Source organism: Gymnoscopelus braueri (genome assembly GCF_963280865.1).
Source record: "Gymnoscopelus braueri genome assembly, chromosome: 12".
Taxonomy (NCBI): domain Eukaryota; kingdom Metazoa; phylum Chordata; class Actinopteri; order Myctophiformes; family Myctophidae; genus Gymnoscopelus; species Gymnoscopelus braueri.
The window spans coordinates 19,089,149-19,102,952 of NC_137614.1; the positions used below are offsets into that span (position 1 = coordinate 19,089,149).

At 41.5% G+C, this 13,804-nt stretch overlaps 2 protein-coding genes across 2 annotated transcripts; both read right to left on the reverse strand.

The window, feature by feature from the left end:
- Window positions 1-3,856: 3,856 nt before the first annotated feature.
- LOC308096806 (transcription factor HES-2-like) lies at window positions 3,857-4,797 on the reverse strand (the record flags this gene model as incomplete). Its single annotated transcript, XM_080444273.1, has 4 exons — window positions 3,857-4,188; window positions 4,282-4,369; window positions 4,492-4,587; window positions 4,708-4,797. The coding sequence occupies 4 exons, from the start codon at window positions 4,795-4,797 to the stop codon at window positions 3,857-3,859; spliced, it is 606 nt and encodes a 201-aa protein (XP_080300399.1).
- A 5,508-nt stretch (window positions 4,798-10,305) lies between these two features.
- On the reverse strand, window positions 10,306-11,146 carry LOC308096936 (transcription factor HES-2-like; the record flags this gene model as incomplete). The annotated part of the gene is made up of 3 exons (XM_080444461.1): window positions 10,306-10,637; window positions 10,765-10,948; window positions 11,057-11,146. 3 exons carry the CDS (start codon window positions 11,144-11,146, stop codon window positions 10,306-10,308), a joined length of 606 nt encoding a protein of 201 aa, XP_080300587.1.
- Between the last annotated feature and the right edge of the window lie 2,658 nt (window positions 11,147-13,804).

Below are 13,804 nucleotides of genomic sequence, written 5' to 3' on the forward strand. Positions count from 1 at the left end.
TGAAAGGTTACTACAAGGCAATGCAAGACCTCAAGTCATCTGCCTCATTGAGCTGATTTGTTTCTTTAGGACTGACTGCCCACACTGCTATTTGCAAGTGATCAGATTGGATTTGTGTATTCAGACATCGTCGACCTATCGACCCAGGGGTAGGCCGAGCGGTGGACATTGCTCTTGTCTTCATGTTTTTTATGTATGTAATTTATTTTGTTTTGTTTCTGTGTTATGTCAAATGTGTGTATTACAGTATGGGCCCTAATCTTGTGCGCCGCCATACCCCTTATCCCTAAACTTTTTTGCCATTTTTGCCAGACCCAAGGGGTCGGGCTTACATGAGGCTTTGTATCTGTTTCGTCCATACATGGGCAGGGGTCATTTGTCCTCCGGCCCCAGCCAAAAAAGTCTGTCCCCCTTTCGTCCATACATGGGTATACACAGGCTGACGCGTCATGTGAAGTCCGGCTTAGCCGCATGTTTTGTACCTGTTTCCTCCATGTATGGAGGCTTTGTACCATGAGGCTTTGTACCTGTTTCGTCCATACTTGGGCAGGGGCCATTTGTCCTCCGGCCCCAGCCAAACAAAAGTCTGTTTCGTCACGAACTATTCATGACATCATTATTATTTCAGTTATAAAGTGGTTTGTAGGTGTGTTACATACTAGGACTTCATTCTGGGTCTGGCAGAACCAGGTCTCCTGGTCTTGTTTACTTTGAATAACATTTTAAAGTATTTCAAATAGCCGATCTACAAGCTCACAACATGTCGATGTAGAACTATTTTAAAATGTTTTTCAAAATAGTCAAATATGGCTATAAGTTCAGGCATAAGGGGTAAGGCGGCGCGCAAGATAGGGCCCTATGTGTTGCATACATGGCTGCTGGGTCGGAAGACAAATTTCAGTGTGAGCTGATAATAAAGTAATAACGTATCGTATCTGCATTGGTTACAGTGATAATGACGTAATGACATAGGCGTGAGAAGGCCTAATGCTTAACTTATAATACTCTGTCATGTGGAGATAGACAAAAATAGCAGATCTGCAAGCTAGGCTATTTTCGACAAGCAACACCATCATACCTTAAAATCAGGCTTCAGTGTCCAAGAGTCCAGACTGAGACATCTTTAGAAATCAGATTTCAATCGCAAAAAAAACGCTTCCAGGTGTTTTTTTTTTCCTGTTCAGACTTGATTGTACATAGTCTACATGACCCTGATGAAGATAGATGCCCCAGGCATCGAAAAGTTAGTAATGATATTGCACCTGACCTTACAAATAAAAAAGGCATGTAACAGTCCTCAGCGCCTTGTTTCCTTTTGTGGACAGCTGTCATATCAGCCCTATGGCACATATGGCAGCTGACAAATCATCAGACAATCACCCTCTTGGTCCTTTTATTACTGGAGTTAAATGCTGTTATTCTTATTTACCCAGGGTAGTGGCTGGGCACAAGTTCTCATTTCAGCAACTCCCTGCACCTGCTGGGCATGCAGGAAGGCCTGGCTAAGATCCTTAACAAACCCATAAGCTTGATTATATTAATGCATATTATTACTCATTACCCAAACCAGGTAGAAGTGCTTAACGCAACTCTTTTCAGCAAAATAAAAATATTAATCATAATAAGAAAATGGAATGCTTTCTGGCAAGGGACATTTTCCCAGAAAGTACTCACTGACACAGTGCGTACACCAGACTGACACAGTTTTAACAGCTTCGTGTGTGACACTGAATGGCAATGGCTCCACCTACAGGCTGTGGGTTGAAGACGCTTGGGGTAGTCAGTGTGTCTACTTGTAGTAAATAAATAGGTTTAGCATTTACAGATATATATATCATTAGGCAAATTAACAACACACTTGCGTTGCGCCCTACAGTTGTCTGCTGTCCCTTTCTCGTTATGTCGCTAGTCCACATAATGTATATATAGCCTAATTAATGCATAATGACGTATAATGATGACGCATAATTAATGATGGCAGCCAGGTAGACTAAGTAAGGCTAATCTAGCTCATTAGGCATATAATATGTTGTTTTTGTGCAATAAGATGTATTACATTTCTCAGGATTGCGACCTTAAGTTATAGTAGGCTATATAGACTATACATGTCCTTGATGTCGTTGCGTGTTTAACTAGAGATGCATCACTGTTGATGTCATCAAATACGAGTGTCGTATGATACGACACGCAATGCCCTACTACAACACACTTCTGACCGCCAAAAAGGAAACAACGTTAAAAAAAACTATTTTATATTCCTGTCAGCCTAGGTAGCGTAATAATGTGTCGACAGATATATAGCCTACCGACAGAAAGTGGTATTATTTTGTAGCGATACACGGGGCAAAGGGCGCTAGCTGTTGGGGACGTAGATTACAGCTTTTGAGAAATGTTTACGTAGGCGAGCTTGTTTGAATGTCCCTGCTGAGAAAACGTGCGCATTTGAAATGTCGGTGTGTTGAGCAGCTGCTTCTTACCTGCATAAATGGACGGAGTTTTCAGCCCTTCTTGGCGATTCTAATACTGACATGAGGACAAGCTGTTACGGCTTTGCTGCTCTCGGCTCGGCTCAGCTCGGCTCACATGAAGGAAGACTGTCAGACGGGCTTCTGCGGTGAAATTGCTCGTGCTCTTGAGAAATAGGCTACAATGAGTCAGATGTAGGACAGCGTTCATTTAAGACCACACATGTCCAAGGGAACATTATGTGTAGGCTACTGTGTGTGCACGTAGCAGGCTTCTGAATTAGCTAATGTTATGTGTCGTTTTTATTTGACATCCTGGTCTTCGGTAATTAGTCTGCCTGCCCTGCCTGCCATCAAAATCGGCTAAAACTGGAAAGAAATATAGGATAATATAAGATATGATAATGTCCTTTTGTTTTATAACCAATGAAAGACATATTTTGTATAAAAATCAAGTTATCAAAGCGAAAATTACATAAATTCATTGATGATTTTATGACTACAACGATGGCCGCTAGAGGGCAGCATAGACCACGTGTTCTTAACAATGTTTTTTGGCGCCTGCAGAGGCGCACTTGACAACAATCGGGCAGTCCACTGGGTCTCCAAAATGATACGAGTAACCTATGAACCTATTGTTTTCTTTTTACAGTCTATGACCCTGCGGTCTGACAGCTGGCTCAACCAGACGTTTGTCCTTTGTTGTCTGCTCTAACCGAAAGATGCGTCCCTCTAGCCTAGGGTAGGCTATATTTGCGTACATGTCTGTGTGGTCTTTATGCGTAATTACGCACGTGCTTAAAAACCCCATACTGACTCATGTATTTTTGACAAAAATACATTACAAGAATTTCCTACGAATTCGTAGTTTTTATTTTTTATGTATATACACACACATGCACACAATGTTTGCAGTGAATAGCAAAGATGTTGAAAACACATCCCAACAGAGATACTTAATAACATAATATTATGTTTACAATGACCATCTACACAGACTCAGAATACTGAAGCCATATCGTGCAAATGCATATAAAATGACCCTTTGGGTCTTACTGGGCGTTTTCAATAGCCCTTCATCATTTAATCCTCAAAGAGGACTAAATTTAAGATACAATACATACATGCAGATTTCGGAAAACAACGCGACTGCCTAAACGTGTCAACTTATAGCCTACCATAAGGTCATACGGGACAACAGACTCGTGCGCTAAAATGGAGTATATGATACTCAACTTGGATAATTTAACCCAAAGCTCCCTTTTCATTACAGAAAAGACAATGAACCCATGGCTTAAGTTGATATGTAGGCCTACAAATGAAGCCATCTACATGTCAACTTCATTCACCGGATTTTGACTGAATCAGCCTCTTGAAAGTTCTACAGAAATCTACCAAGGTCTCCACATGCTGGCATTGACTGCTTGTGGCAGCGGTTGGGCTCTGCTAGGAGCGACACCGCTGCTGCCGCTGTGAGACTGCTTCTCAGTCTTGGAGCTGAGGCTGGATTTGAGGCTCAGGAGTCTTTGTTGGAGCTGAGGCAAGGCTCTGGAGCTCTGGGCGCAACAGTTCTGACAGGTCGGGGTGATGGTCGCAGACATGGACTGCTGGATGAAGTCGTTCACCCGCTGGCAAGCGTTTTGGTCCAGGTTCGTTTTGGGAAGCAGAGCGGAGACGCGCTGGAGGCACGCTTTGTAGCCGTCTTTGTAGCTGTCTGCAGAAACTGAAGGGGGGAAATAGTTGTTAGTTTTGTAATTCAAGAAGCAACACGATTAGGATTAAACTAAGTATAATTCGCAAAAAAATATATACATACCTTTGTTGTTAACAGGGGGTATGTCGCCGAGGAATGTCACTGTCATCTCCAGGATATCGGCTTTCTCGAGCTTGGAGTAGCGAGTCTTCTGGAGAAAATATTAAAGAAACGTTAAACAACAATGCCTTCTCATTAATTTTACTGCATTTATTCTTCTTTAATTGCGATACATAGGCTATTATTACACAAGTTCTTTTGTTTGGAACTTACATCTCTGCCAGTGAGAGGGAGTATGAGATTTTTCAGATGGTCGAGACTGTCGTTGATGCGGGCACGCCTTCTCTTTTCCATCAACGGTTTCATAGTCTGAAAAGAACACAGTTTAAAGAGTTAATCCACTGAATGAACACCTTTAGATACTCACAATTAATTCAAATGGGAAACGCACTGAAGGACTACTATGATGACACAAAAACTTTTCCTTACCTTTCTGATTTCAAGTGCCTCTTTTCTCCTCGCTACAGTTAGCCTCGGAGAAACAGACTGGGTGATTTCGCAGCTCATGTTAGGAGACATTTCAATCTATTTTTTGTATGTGTGTGTCTTGAACAGTGTTCTGTGGAAGTGTGTCTCCAATGGCCATGGACTGCGGTATTTATCTAGGTCCTTGGCGTCGGTTTACGCGCGTCACGGGTACGCCCCCAAGCCGCCACAATGTGACTCAGGACCTGATCCTCAGTCTGAAACACCACTAAAGAAGCATCACTTTTAGTATGATAACCATCTGTCTTCTCTAACCTCATCCAAGCCTAACAACTGAAGTGCGTGTTGAAAATAGGATCTATAGAAGCGTGCAAACAAAATATGCGTCAAGAAGCTTGACATGAGTGCGTAAAGACGCTTCTCAATTGATATTCGCATATTGTAAACGTAAAACCATATGATGCAGTCCATAAACTCTTCCAGAAGGTCATATAAATTGCTATATATTAGTTTGCACCATATCACGTAATTCAGAGTAACATGTTTTTAATTAAAAAGCGGTTGGTTAGCTGTGCGTAAATGCGCAGTATCCTACCCAAATGTTGCTCTGGACAATATCTTAAGTATATATATTGTAACAACAAAATGTGTATTGAAAACATGTGTTACTTTGAAGATATGATTCAATTGTCTTACAATTGATACATTTCTCGATTTCCATAATGGTCCAAGCATCAGGTCAGGTGGCCAGCTATATTGTTTAATTGTATCTAATTGGTTTAATTAACGCATTATTATTTACTGACCACGTGTAATGGCTATTCTAAAATAGACTGTGGTAGGCTACGTTTATAGTTATAAACTAAATTAGGCTATATAGTGTAATACGTCTAATAGTGAGTAGGGGTCATGCTTGGGTATTATGGTTAAAACTACTACGATCACAGATACCCAAGCCACGCTACTTTCAAATAACATCTGCTCGAAGACAACAAAGGTTGTGCATATGACGTTTTTATTCAATTTCAGATGGGGGGGTATAGCTTACCTACAGGCTAAGCCTTCCCCACTGCTGCTGATGTTTAGGGAGGGGTTTTGCATGAGCGAGGATTTGCGTGGCAACGAAGGGACATGTGTTGTTGTGTACTCAGAGGGCTGAACGAATGGCTTTCGAATCAAATGTATGATTACGCATAGAAGTTTAGTGTAGGCTACAAGTTAAGTTGGCATATCAACGTTATGTGCTTTACACGAACGGGAAATACATTATTTTCTGGAACCTTTTATTATATAAACCTTATTTTATCAAACATATTCAAGATTTCAAAAATCTGTGGAAAACCTCCAGAAAGCCTAACGACCTGTCAAATAGCATGTCACAGGGGAACCACGCGCAAAGCACGTGCCATGGAAACCAGATGGCAGTCTGTTACTGAGCCCTTACACCCCCACCACCCACCCAACCCCACCCCATTCTCTTTCTCAAACCTCAACATCACCCTTAACAGCCAATCACCTGTCCAACCCTCGCTACCATGTCCCAACAGCAACATATTGCAGCCCCCTCCACGCCACAAGCACATTTACGCACAACATTTACGCACGACTCATAGATGCCGCGCGCACACACACACACACACACACACACACACACACACACACACACACACACACACACACACACACACACACACACACACACACACACACACACACACACACACACACACTTTAGCTTTAAATGCACGTGCATTTTGGCGTGGGTGCCCATCTGCAATGTGCATGTTTCATGTCTGTCGACGGGGTCTGTCCAATAGAAACATACTATTCTCACCCCCCGGTTTACAACATTACCATATAGCCTATCAAGCTTGGCTTCTAGATATTATAGCGTCCCCGCTATCATGCAATGAATGCTTGTTTGTCTATATTAGACGATGACGAAATGCAATCCCCATGCAAGCTTCGATGGGGGTGCAAAGATATGGTTTTTGCTTTCCATTGGTTAATGTTGTTTCTTGTTTGGGTGCTTCTTTTTTGCTCTTCTAGAATAGCCAACAAGCTGTCTGGGGGTCCTTCACTTTGAAAATGCTGGCAAAGGATGAAGTATGACAATCAACAATCACACATGGCGCCAACTGTCTTCTTTTTTAAAGAACTAAAAAAAGAAAACATTATCAACAACAATTAAGGACAGTGTATGGACCGGTAACCTATTATTCGGAATATGTCAGTTCAGTAAGGTCCAGAGAAGCATTATAATATATTTGTAGCGGTTTGGCTGTTGCTCCAGTCCTGCCTGTCTACTGAGCCGGGGAACAAAGCGAAGCTCTGAAATTGATACGCACACTTGCTGCACGCGCCCGCCGCGCCCCCGCGGGGGCCTTCAATGAAACGGCGAGCAGGGAATCCAGAAGTATTCCATTCTGCGCTTACGGTTAGAGTCTCCCTTTGTCTCTTGGGCAAATTCGGCGTGGGTAACCCATCTGCGCTTGCTGGATGGACAGAGACCCATTGTCTGAGAATGTTCCGATACGTGGGAATTAAAAGTCAAAGCTGGAGGATGGTGGATCTATTGAAATAGGATGGGTAGATGTAAAGTGTGTGTGGCATGCAGACAGACTACATTTTCCCATGTGAGTTGGTGAAGATACCGAGTAGAGTATCCATGTTTTGTTTTCTTTTATCCCATGCAGCACTGGTTCTTCAGTCACTGCTCTTCAAATTCTAAGAAATAAACACAATCCATAGGCTATATTCTGACAGTAATCATGACATGAGTTGTGTGTTTTGACACGTGTTTGTTGTTCAGTAAGAGGGATCTCCCGGTCTCTCCAGCTCTTTAAGTACAGGGATGAGAACCCAATTATCAGATTACATTTGTGCATTTACAGTTCCAATTTTGTCTGTTCGTGTCTTCTTCTTTTTCCCCGTTTTTTTATCACTGTTTTTCCCTTCTGAAGTAAAGCATAACATGCCAAAAATGTATATTTAAACATGTACAATTCAATGTATTTTTCTGAATGAAATACACAATATTCACTCAATCCTAGAATGATAAAGATACGCAAAAAGAGGAGAGGAAATAATAACCTAGGCAGAAGGAAGCAGAAGTGCGGATTATTTGAAACTGCCTAAGTGGCACTTTATTATCAAGTTATTTTTTACAGTGGTGTAGACTAGAGGCACATTCAACTTGTGTATTATAAAACTATAATAACAAAGGGAACTATTGATTGAGCTTGTTTTTAACATGATTCTCCCGTATTACACTTATTTCAATGTTAATCTACTCACCCTTAATGCTGCTTTGACGCATGGCCATTTTGCCCTCCAATTTGTGTAACAAACACACAAGGTAACAAAACAAAACGTTATTCATCGCTGATGCCTGAAATGGACAATTAAAGCAACTAATAGCCTAATAATAATAATAATAATATAATAATGTAATTTTTTCCTCTCTCCTTGGGGTGTTTTTGTCACTGTATTGCACATACGTGAAATGTGTCCTCTTACCAATCCTTTACCAAAACTATTAGGAGCAGCAGTGAACAGAATGCCATTACTTTAACGTTAAAGAAGTTAATTATTAGGCTATATAGCATACTGTCAACCTTTTTCCAAAGCATAGTTTGTTTGATTTCTGAGGAAGCCATTGGATTCCATTAATTTAAATATGAAAATGTATGCAGAGAGGCAATCCAACATATTGATATTTATGGCGCCTATATGCTTGTTTTCAAAGTTATGTTAACAATACATAAATATTTTACGGCTGGTTTGAAAAGAATAGTCAGAAACATAGTCCCTGGAGCATTTATTTATTCACCAAATAAATTCAAACGTCCACCACGTGACCACGCAATGATGCTTTACCAACAGTGACCAACAAAACATTGAAAATAGGACACATAGCCATAGGAAAATGCATGTATGGTCTATAAGGTCGAAGCTGTGAATGACATGTAGGCTTGATGGTGGAATCTTGCTTATGGTGAATAGAGCTCTACATAGTCAAGAATCGATGATATCTTGAGGTACTTTGACTTTGTACACACATTCTAATGGCCATGTCAGAAATTCGCCCTGGACTCTTTCCAGCCCTCCATCACACGTCCAAGCAGAAATGAGACGGGAAACTAGACCTGGGATACACGTTTGAAGATTTGATAAGAGAGTGCACCCAGGAATGAAATTACAACTGTCAATTATAACGTCTAACATTTTACTGTTGGTTGGCTTTTTGTTGTGTTGTAGCCTATAGGGCCTACTGTATTCAGTGCTTTACAGCTATATCGGATAATCTAACGAAAGAATATTCACTGTAGGCTACTTTAAGCAATTTGAGAAGACATTGTTAAAACATGTTCTTTATTTTATCTCAGCCTTTAATATAATAATTTATATTTCTAATAAGGCCTAAGCTAATAGGAATGCCAATTAATGAATATTCGTTTATTTAAAAAATGCAATGTGGATACTGTTCTTGTGTCTCAATTGCATATGCCATTGCCTATATATGTTTTTAATCGTGTCTAGGCTTCTCTTCCATTCTATTATGTTGTTATATTTACAAATCAAGAGCCAAAGAATGATTTAGTAGCTATAGCTAATTAGGCTTCAAACGCGAACGGTGACATAGGCTATAGCTAAAGAATCCAACTTTTGGGGTGCTCTGCCTGTGGTTCTGCTTAATAGAACACTGACTTAAGGCCTGCGTGCTCCTCTACAGAGAGTGCGGATTGTATCTTCCCTTTTCTGCTTAATATATCTCATTAATAAATTGTTTACGATAGGCTACACGTATAACCAACGTGTCTTATTTTAAAGGCACCGTGGTGGACCCCATATCCCAAACGGTCCAATTCCCACGAATTTGGCGGCAAGGAGCTACAGAGAGGCGCCGTCATATAGCCAACAATGGGCCACCTGCGCTCTAACCAGCAACAGTCAGACGCGCGCCTTTATTTCATCAGGGACAGACAGGCCCCGCTCTATCATTGTGCATTTTGTTTACCAAGTCAGTTTCATATTCATCAGAAGTTAGCAGATACAAAAACATGCAATAAAGGTCAAAACAACAATGTACAAATTAATGATATTTTTATTTAAGATCGGAAGCGCCACAACCAGACTTTTTGTTTTTGTTCTCACAAATCGTCCACAAATACAAGTGTTGATATTTTTTTCCCATAAATAATACAAAACCCTACATAACACATAGTGTTTACAGACTATACTTTTGCACAGACCAAAATACTTTAAGTCCATCGTGCAAACCTCAAACAAAATAACCCTTGGGGTTTTACAAAAGTGTTGCTTTCAACCCATATCTTTGAAACCCCAAAGAGGATTGCATTTAACAAAGTTCATAGACTTTACGGTTTCTCTGAGATCTGTGCTCATCTGGACTGGCCAGTAAAACGCATTATGAGCCAAATCCTTAATTCATAACTTTTCATATACAGTATAACTCCAACATTTCTTCTTCTTTTTCATCTCTATGGCTAATACACGACTTATGAAAATAGAAAACAAATAAATATCTTATATAGCATAAATAAAAAAGACATAACACAGAGAAGACGCCCATCTGATCTACCAAGGTCTCCACATGCTGGCATTGACTGCTTGTGGCAGCGGTTGGGCTCTGCTAGGAGCGACACCGCTGCTGCCGCTGTGAGACTGCTTCTCAGTCTTGGAGCTGAGGCTGGATTTGAGGCTCAGGAGTCTTTGTTGGAGCTGAGGCAAGGCTCTGGAGCTCTGGGCGCAACAGTTCTGACAGGTCGGGGTGATGGTCGCAGACATGGACTGCTGGATGAAGTCGTTCACCCGCTGGCAAGCGTTTTGGTCCAGGTTCGTTTTGGGAAGCAGAGCGGAGACGCGCTGGAGGCACGCTTTGTAGCCGTCTTTGTAGCTGTCTGCAGAGCCTGGAGTTGGGGAAAGATGGATTTGGTTAATGTCTGTTCACAAGTGAATATCCCTCACTTTTTTACGTGTGAAATGCTGACATTATAAAGAGAGACGTTATCGTATATGAGAAATTAGGCTGCTCACTTTTGACTGGTGTTGAGGGGAGGTCTCTGAGGTATCGGACTGTCATCTCGAGAATGTCAGCTTTTTCCAGCTTCGAGTATCGTGCGTTGTCTTTGCCAACGAGAGGCAGAATCAGGGTCTTTAAGTGAGCCAGGCTGTCGTTGATGCGAGCGCGCCTTTTCTTTTCCAACAAGGGCTTGAGAGTCTGGAAACATATTTAAAAAAATCATTAGTCAGCTGTTGCAAGAATCAAATAAGAGTAAATGTAATACATGCCACAAGTTAAATTAACAAAGTTTGCCACTTTTCTTACCTTTCTCATCTCGTTAGCTTGCTTTCTCTGGGCCACAGTGGACCTTGCAGGGAAAGGCTGGTTTGCCTCTGGTGTGATGCTAGGAGTCATTTCGTTTGCTATTGTGCTTTTTAAGTTTAGTGTGTGTAGCTTAAGAGAGACTTGCTCTTGGAGAGATTGAGCTCAAGTGTGCCGTCGACCCGGCGAGCCTGCTATTTATGTGGGCACGGCGCGTCAGAGGGGAGGGACCACAAGCTATTGTGTTGTCGCCTTGACACGGGGGCCAATGCCTCTGGGACAGCTAACTGGCGCTCCACTCAAGACCATCTGGTCTTTGCTGTGTGCCCCTGCGTATAGCTCTGGTATGCACGGCCTCAGAGCCATGGGTTGATAGGCCTATTCTATTGCGTTTAATTTTAGAAACCTTCAGTGTTCCAAGACAGACTTAAAGACAATTTGTACATACACATATGACGTATAGGATATACTCCCGTTTGACACAACATTTAGCCTAATAGGCGACCACATTCTTTTGTATTAATGATTAAAGGGGGGGGGGGGGGGGCATTCATTTCACTTGCTTTTCGTTCATTTAATGATAAAAAATCATTTGTCTACAATATAGAATGTCATCTCTGAGTAAATGCATGGTAACCTCTATTGTGAATATCTTAATCATACAAAGAACAGATGATAATATGATCAGTAAATACATCTTATATAAATTATGCTTATTATGGCAAACGTGTTTTCCATAAAAACCGAACCGAATTGACACAGATGCCAAACACAGAACCACCAGCTGAATGTTACTGATAGCAGGCCTAATCTATTCAGAAATAATAAACCAGAAACCCAAGCCACGCCATGTATGGATGTATGGATTAACATCTGCTTGATGAGCCCCCATCAACATGTTTTCAATGTCTGGTATCTAAGGTTCACCTGCAGCAGCAGCCTGGAGGGCAGTGATAACCTGCACCGACAATAGGATGCTGTGTGTGTGACTGTCGTTAAAATGGACAAACTTCATTCAAATGAATTAGAAGGTTCAAATGGGATGCAAACAGCTAAATACACGGTGAATTTTCTAAATGTGTTAACATTTCTTATCCGCAAAATGAAATCCATTTTATATAAAAGTATTTTCCGTATGTGACCTTCGTTAATCTTTAAACAAAGACACCATATACTGTAGGCCTATATTATGTTCATTTATATGAATATAGCTATGTATATGGAATGAATATAGGTAACAATTCTGTCTTCGGTGAGCTGCAGTTGGATGGATTCACGCGTTCGGCACGCGCCACCATTGCGCAACAGATGGGCATCTGGCGCCCTTCCCCCCACTCACAAGTTCCCCTACAACTGCAGTACTACACTACACTGACTGGGTCCCACCGGCGGCAACCCAGCCCCTGCTCTTGTTTCGTGCCCCATGCATCACCAATGTGTTCTATAAACCACGCGGTTTTTTTCTTTTCTTCCCCCAAATAACCATAAGGCATTGTTTGGGCATTCAATCTGCATGGAGTTTGGAGAGAGAGGGGGAGGAGTGTGGCGTGGGTCAAGGCACATCTACACAATGCCGCTATTTTATAGATTGCTTTAAAGTCGTTTTGATGCAACCCTGAGGCTATAGAGTTGAAAAAATATGTTGAATTTTTAATTGACAGTGGAGATATAGACAAACATGTAACATTTAACAGTATACTTTCTCGAATTACGCGCGCTTTACGCGCAAGTTTTACGCACAGCATTGTCGAGGTTTACTGAACTTGCATCATTTGTTATTTGTTATAAAACTCATGCTATGCTTAAATGAAATGTATATTTGAACACATTATCATTTGAGAACAGATGAACATAGGCTACAGGTTGACACCAAGTTAAGACAAGGGGACGCTGTCCGGATTATAGCTGCCCTGTCTACAGCTTGAGTTATAACATTTTTAACTGGGATCTACCCCCATCCCCCGATATGGATACGCGGTTTTGCACGCGTCCGTTCCTGCCCCATGGGGCCCCAAATAACTGCCACGAAACCCAGTCTGGGAATGGGGCCCTTCAAAAATAAAGAAATCCAAGAGGCTTCTGTTGGGAGCCTATATTTGTCCACGTTGCAGCGTTACTTTCCATCTGTGCAGTGTGGCATGAGGACAATGATCCCTTGTTGCAGAAATGTGGAATACAAAGACTTGTGTCGGTAGTATGCATACAATATGTCGGGTAGTAAGGTACACTGAAATGTATTCAATAGTATACTATGCCTAATAGGTTTCACTTTTAGAATGTTCTCAATTATAGGAGCATTATTGGCTATAGGCCTTGAATGTAAGTGATGAAAAGTATAATGACACAAAATAGCCGCTAATGAGATATAGACTATACATGTGCCAGATTATCCGTTATAATGAACACTCCTAATATCCTATATGTAATTCTCATACAAATCCTGGGCTTTTCCGGTGAATATTCTTGCAGGAGACGTGTGTTCCATTGAACGTATATATGTATGGCAAGTGGCAACGCTTAATTGAATTCAGCTTGCCTTGATCGAAGCAACGATCAACGCATACGCATAAAGTTCTGGCATGAGACCGACACGAGCCAAAATGTTCAGCCAGATGGGGAATGCAAATGCAGTGAGGCGTGAAACCAAGCGTCCATCGAGTCGCATTTGTCTTGTTGGGGAGAGCACTCCTCTCTGTCATGAACGACATACCGGCCAATTTTCGCTCCAGACTCCGTGATGGTAGGTTCATG